The following is a 7,224-nucleotide window of genomic DNA, read 5'->3' as shown; positions in this document are numbered from 1 at the left end:
CCCACCCCCGGGCCCTGGCGTTTTTTTTTTTTTGCAAGGACCCTCTCCCGAGTTTCTAGCCCGTGGAATCCCTATCCCTCCTTCCAGATTCCCTCCCCAAGCCCTTTCCTGATAATCTATTAAGGCCTTTTAGCCTGGGGTCCTTGGAAGTCTGTGAGCTTGAACGGGAAGAATGTGTGGCTAACTATCTTTCTATCCATTTATCCCAACATCTGTATCTTTCTGTATCCATCTATCTATCCATCTATCTGCATCTATCTTTACATCTACTTATCGCTCCACCCATCTCTGTCTTTATATTTATCTTTTTATCTAATTTTATCTTTATAACCTCCCATCCTTCTGTGCCTACCTGTATTTCTATTCATCTTTATTCATCTATGTGTTTCTATCTTTCTAATCTATCTGTGACAAGCTAAATCTGTCTGGGGTCTGTGGGGTGTCCCGGGAGGACTAGCACCTTTGCTTTGAGGGCTTGCTGAGGCCTTTTCAGGACTGCTTATCCCTACGCCTTTGGTGTTCACCTCTCAGCCAACTGTCCCGTCGCCTGTGTCCCCAGACAGTATAGTGACCACATCTTGGTAAAACCCTATTTGCAGTTGGCTTGGTTCAGTCAAGGAGATGAGGGAATGTCTCCCAGAAGCAGGTGAGGATTTTGCCCTGGGGAAATGGACAGATGAGAACAGTTTGTTCCAGCTGCCATAATGGAGACTGGAGTGCCTAGAGTTTAGTTAGACATTAAAGACTCAAACGTCATCTGCTGCATTCCAAACCCTCATGGACTTTGATGACTCTAGAAGAGAGAGTGAGGGTCTGGACTTTGTGTCATTGGCCCTATTTGAAAACAATGTATCTATGTATCTGTCTATAGCTATATTTCTGGCTGTGTATAGAGCTATTTGTATCTAGATTTTTTTATCTACATAAATACTTATCAATATAGATTTCTAGATCTACCCATGTTGCTTCCTATCTATATTTGTAACTATGTAGATTATGTATACATAAATCGAGGTTAACTAGATCTATCTATCTATCCATCTATCTATATATATATATATACACACACATATATATAGATGTTTATAGCTAGATCTATCTACATAGATAGATAAATATCTGTCTAGATATAGATATTTGTACTTATTCGATATGGAGCTATCAATACAGATCTATAAATATATTTCTTCTTGTTCAAATTCAAACCCAACCCAACCCCAATGGACCCAGATTTAGATATAGATAGTGTGTGATAACTATAGTTTGTTTCCTTTGTAAATCCTATGGATTTTATTCTATGCCTTTAACAATATTATTCTGAGGGGGGCAGCTAGGTAGCTCAATGAGTTGAGAGCCAGGCCTAGAAATAGAAGGTCCTGGGTTCAAATCTCATCTCAGATACCTCCTTGCTATGTGACCTTGGACAAGTCATTTAACCTCCATTGCCTGGCCCTTACCACTCTTCTGCCCTGGAACCAAGACAGAAGAAAAGTGGTATAAAATAAGACAAAACAAAAAAACCACTATTCTGAGAAGAGGTCCAAGGGCTTCATCAGTTTGCCAAAGGGGACTAGAATTAAAAAAAAAAAAAAAAAAAAAAAAGGTTACTTTTTCCTTAGTAGTATGTCTTCTACTTTTTTGTACTTACTTAACTCCGTACCCATTATTTTCCTCAGTAGAATGTCAGCTTTTTAAAGAATTTTTTTTGGTTTTTGCCTTTTTATCCTCCAGTTCCTAATAGCATACTTTGTATATGTTTAGGCACCAGATTTGTGTTTTTGAGTTGAATAGACTCTAGAACTAGAAGAGACCTCAGAGACCTAATCTAACTTCCTCATTTTACAGATGAGGAAACTGAAGCCCATAGAAAGGAAGTGACTAGATAATCTCTAACGGCCTTTTTGGATCCTGTGATCCTAAAGTTACTTACCAAGGTCTCACAAATAGTAGTAACAGAGATTTGGGAACAGTGGTAGGGAAGAGAGTACTTCTTGCTTTCTTTTTCACCACTAAGGGTTTTGATGATGATGATGATATAATATCAGAGCCATATTCAAGTAATAACAATAGCTTGTGTTTATATATTGCATATAATATGGCTTATATGTAATATAATATAGACACAAATTATCGCATTTGATCTTTATAACAATCTTGTGAGGTGAATAGTACAAGTATTTTTATCCCTACTTATCATGTCCAGGGGAGGATAAGAGATTCAAGGTAGAGATAGTATATTATTAAGCTAACTGTACCTCTGTGTAGTTGACGTTGAAGTGAAGAAATTACAAGACCAGTATGAGGTGAGTTGGAAGAAGAGACTGGAGGTCATGTTAAAGATGAAAAGTATAGGCGGAACGAGAAAGAGAGAAATGGAAAAAGCTTGGGATTGTGGAGAGAGAACACTTGTTGGTGATAGTTGAGATCAAAGATATTTGAAGATGGGGGTTATGGGAGATGAAGTTTGAACAAAATTGTAACAAAGTCATTTGAAAGATTATGGGCTTGGTGTCAGCAGGTCAGAATTACAAAAATGTTGAAACAGAGTTAAGGCACAATTTTTTTGGAATTTTTTTCTTTGGTTGAGACCTGTGATCTCATTAATCTAGGCACCTCCCTCTTCCAATGCAGCTCAGAAGGTGTTCTATACTACTCCTTAGAGTTATCTAGGCCCTGAAACGTTACATGATATAACTGGGTCATACATCCAGAGTGTGTCAGAGGCAGGATTGGAGCCCTGGTCTTCCTAAATTAAAAGCTAATCACTCCTCATGATTTGGCAACTTATTGGATATGGACATTGATTCGGGAGGGGGCAGAGGAAGAGGAAGAGTCAAGGATAATTCCCAAACTTATGGGTCTGGATGACTAAAAAAAAAAAAAAAATAGTGTCATCAACGGAAAAGGATTGGGTCTTGGAGAAAATATATTGTTAATGTTTTGAACATAAGTTTGAGATGCCTGTGGAAGGAGTGAAGGAAATCAACACTCACTCAGTGCTTACCATGTGCCATGACCAAGGATACTAACAGAAACAAAAAGAGACACCTAGGGGAGATATCCAGCAAGTGGTTAATAACCTAGGACTAGATATTCTACCATTACCATAAAATCATCATATCCTATACTAAACTTAATGTATTTTACCCCAAATTGGCTCCTTCTCTTGATTTTGTTCTACTATTCACCAGTTACTATGCTTAAAACCTTGGGGTTATACCTTGACTCCTACTTCTTGTTCCTTTGTTTTAACAACTTGTAGCAAAACCTCTGGCATCCTTCCCTCCTCCTTTATCCCCACTGCCATCATCCTACAGCTGCCCTTTTTAGCATGGGTCTAGACTGTTGCCACAGCCTTGTAACATTTTTTCTATTCTCTCCTGGGCCTTCTAGAATCATCCTTTTCACAAATTGGTCTGGTCCTATCACTTCTGTGTTTAGGCTTTGTCTGTGGTTCCCTATTGCCTGCAAAATAAAGTCCAAGTTCCTTTGCCTGATAGTGAGTGGGGAGATGGAATATTGATATGAAGATTAGGAAGCAGGTCAATACAGCTAGACAGTAGAGAGTCTGAGGGGAAATAATATATTAAAAGCCTGGAAAAATGGGAAGAAACCAAGTTATAAAGAGCTTTAAGTGTTAAACAGAAAAGTTAGTGATCATTCATTGGAGTTTATTCAGTAGGGAAGTGACATAGTAAGATCTACAGTGCTTTGGCAGTTGTGTGGAGGACAAATTAGATTGGGGAGAGTCTTAAAGCAGGAAGATCTATTCCTAATCTGTTGTAATAGTACAGATGAGAGGTGATTAAGGCTGGATCTAGGGCAGTGATGGTAATGTTTTAGAGGGGTGGGTGATGTGTAGATCGAGGGTGATTGCTGTGTAAATGGAAAGAACAGATGTCAGAGAGAAAGAAATGACTGTGATGTGAGGTGGGTAAGAGAAGAATGGAGGATGACCCCATGTTTTCAAACTTGGGCAACTAAAAGGCTGGTAGTACCCTTGAAAGTAATAGATGAGTTTGGAAGAGGGAAAGATAATTCTATTTATACTCAGAACCTTCCCACCTATTTATCCTTGTATTTTTCAGACATGTTCTTGAAAAAGGTTACCACCTTCTGTCAAAGTGGTATTAGCAGAGGATATGTAGCTACAATGCATGTTTCCAAAATTACTTTTTATTTATATCTACAGATTTTGCCTGCATTCATTGACAATAGTAACAGAAATAAGATTTGTTCAGAAGTTTCCAACTGTGAGAAATGCTTTGTGTTGGTTACATTTTTTATGTTGCACATAACTGCAATTTAGTAATAAATACTTGGGACTTGAGTTTCTTTCCCACCCCCAAGAGCTAACTTTGGAAGTAGCTTACAATTCCTATTTTGTTATTTAATATATAGCTTAGTATCTCTAACTGTGGCCTGAACCCATCATCTTATTAACCTAATGTGTCTACAATACAATAATTTCTCCCAAGACTTTTAGAATATATTTTCTTTTCACTGACACAGATAACCAGTGAAGAACCTGAGGATGAACTTTTATCTAAAGCGGGGGGAGAAGATCACAGACTGAAGGTACAAGAGAGCACAGAGAATAATGAAGTCACTAAAAATGGAGAACTAGAGGCCAACCAAGAACAAGATGGAGAAGGTCTTCTGCATGAAAACCAGGCAGCAACTAGTTCACAGGTATTTGGGAGTGAATACAATTATTTTTCTTTATAGGACAAATTGCCCTCTTGTTGAAAGGAAGGTCAAGACATAGTAGATTGGAATTCAATAACTAATATAGCCCAGTCAGTCAGCTAGTATTTATTAAGCACCTACTACATGTTAGGTTCTGTGCTAAATGGTGAGGATATTAAGAAAAGGAAAACACAGATCCTTCCCTCAGGGAGCTCCCAGTCTAATAGGAGATACACATAGAAACAACTAAGTACAAACAGCACAGGCAGGATAAGTTGGGAGTTGTCCCAGAGGGAAATCACTAAGATTAGTGACAAGATTTTCTCCAGTAAGTGGGGTTTTATCTGACATTTGAAGGAAGCCAGGAGGCAGAGATGAGGAGGGAGAGAGTTCCAGGTATTTGAGATAGCCAATGAAGGGCTTGGATTTAAGAGATTGAGTATGTAGGTCAAAAAACAGCCAGCAGGCCAGTGCCAATGGATTGAAGAGCATGTAGAAAGGAGTAAAAGAAAGACCGGAAAGGGGTCAGGTTATATAAAGAGATGTAAAGACCAAAATGTGATCTTTTAAGAAGATCAGTTTGAGAGCAGAATTGAGATTGGAGTGGGGAGACTTGAGCAAAGGAGACTAGTCATCAGGGGAAAGGAATGGTAGAGGGGACAATCTGTTGTAATTGTCTAGGCATGAGGTAATAATCGGGACCTGCACTGATGGAAGTATCAAAAAAGAGAGAATAGGGGGCAGCTGGGTAGCTCAGTGGATTGAGAGCCATGCCTAGAGACTGGAGGTCCTAGGTTCAAATCCGGCCTCAGACACTTCCCAGCTGTGTGACCCTGGGCAAGTCACTTAACCCCCATTGCCTGCCCTTACCACTCTTCCACCTATAAGTCAATACACAGAAATTAAGGGTTTAAAATTTAAAGAGAGAGAGAGAGAGAGAGAGAGAGAGAGAGAGAGAGAGAGAGAGAATAGGTTTCTACAAGAAGTGTTATGGAGGTAGAAATGGCTGAATTTGACCACTAATTAGATACAGGAGGTGAGAAAGAGTTAGAAGTTGAGGCTAGTTGTATCTTTGATTGTAATAGGGAAGTTAGGAAGAGGGAAAGGTTTAGTGGTAAATCTAATGAATTCCATTTTGGAAATGTCATGTTTAATATGTGTTTTATTCAAGATATCTGATTGGCAATTGGAGACTAGAAGTTAGGGCTGAACAAGTAGTAGACTAAGAATCATGTGCGTAGAGATGATAATTGAAACCAGGGAAGCTGATGAGATCATCAAATGAAATAGGATAGAGAAAAGAAGAGGGCTCAAGGCAGAGCCTTCAGGGACTCCCACTGTTAACAGACATGACATAGATGAAGATCAGCTAAGAAGACAGAGAAGCAGTGGTCAGATGGGTTGGAGGGGAACCAGGAGCGAAGGGTCAAAAACCTACAGAGAAATCAAAGAGATGGCATACTCAACAGTGTCAAAGGTTATAAGAGGTCCAAAAAAGCTGAGGATTGAGGAAAAGGCCATTAGATGTGGCAAAAAAAATCATTAGGGGGGGGGGGTGCTAAGTGTCTCAGTAGGAGGAAAGCCAGTTCTGGAGGTGGGAGGAACTGGGTTCAAATGTGGCCTCAGACACTAGCTGTGTGACTCTAGGCAAGTCACTTAACTCCGGTTGCCTTGCCTTTACTACTCTTTTGCCTTGGAAATGATAATCAGTATCTATTCTAAGATAAAATAAGAGGGAAGGAAGGGAGGGAGGGAAGGCATGAAAGAAAGCATTAGTAATTTTGGAGGGAAAAGTCTTGGTTGAATAATGAAATCAGAAGCCAGAGGGAAGATAGGAGACTACCTGTGACCCCCTGCAAGGCACTCAAACTCTTATCATTACACAGTATTGATTCTAAGATGGAAAGTAAGAGTTTTAAAAAAAGAAAGGCAGGAAGGAAGAGAGAAGTAGGGTTGTAAGGGTCTTGGTGGGTTTTTTGAGAATGGAGGAGACATATGAAAAATGTTTTTTGGGTTTTTTTGCATTTTCAATTACAAATTCCCTCTACCACCTTCCTGACCCATTGTTGAGATAATAAGAAATATACTTTGTTATACATATGAAATCATGCAAAACATACTTTGGAATTCACTGTTCTCCTCCTTCCTCCCCAACCCCCCCCCCCCAAAAAAAAAAGGCAAGAAAAAGCATATGCCTTTATTTCTTTTTGATAGCATTTTTCATTATGAGTCCTTTGAAGTTCTGCTGGATCATTGTGTTGAATAAAGTTGATTAAAGTCTTTCACAGTTGTTTATCTTTGCAGTATTGCTGCTATTCTGTAGATTGTTCTTCTGGTTCTGTTCACTTCACTTTGCTTTAGTTCATACAAATCTAACCAGTTTTTCCTGAAACCAGTACAATAGTATTCCATCACATACACATACCATCTCTTATTCAGCCATTTCCTAATTTTTGGCCATTGCCTCAGTTTCCAGTTCTTTGTCGCTACAAAATCCGATGAAGGAATTGAATAGTAATGAGGGGAAAGGAATGG

The 7,224-nt window shown here is 39.1% G+C and overlaps 1 protein-coding gene across 1 annotated transcript in view; it reads left to right on the top strand.

The window, feature by feature from the left end:
* TCF25 (transcription factor 25) overlaps positions 1–7,224 on the top strand; it is a 51,454-nt gene that overhangs the window by 10,450 nt on the left and 33,780 nt on the right. Inside the window, exon 2 of the mRNA XM_044663159.1 lies at positions 4,513–4,692. Within this exon, the coding sequence (XP_044519094.1) occupies positions 4,513–4,692 (180 nt within the window). The remainder of the gene's footprint in view (positions 1–4,512; positions 4,693–7,224) is intronic.

Source organism: Gracilinanus agilis, chromosome 2 (assembly GCF_016433145.1).
Source record: "Gracilinanus agilis isolate LMUSP501 chromosome 2, AgileGrace, whole genome shotgun sequence".
NCBI classification, from domain to species: domain Eukaryota; kingdom Metazoa; phylum Chordata; class Mammalia; order Didelphimorphia; family Didelphidae; genus Gracilinanus; species Gracilinanus agilis.
Note: the sequence above shows the minus strand (reverse complement) of the source record. Positions and strands in the feature narration are given on the sequence as shown.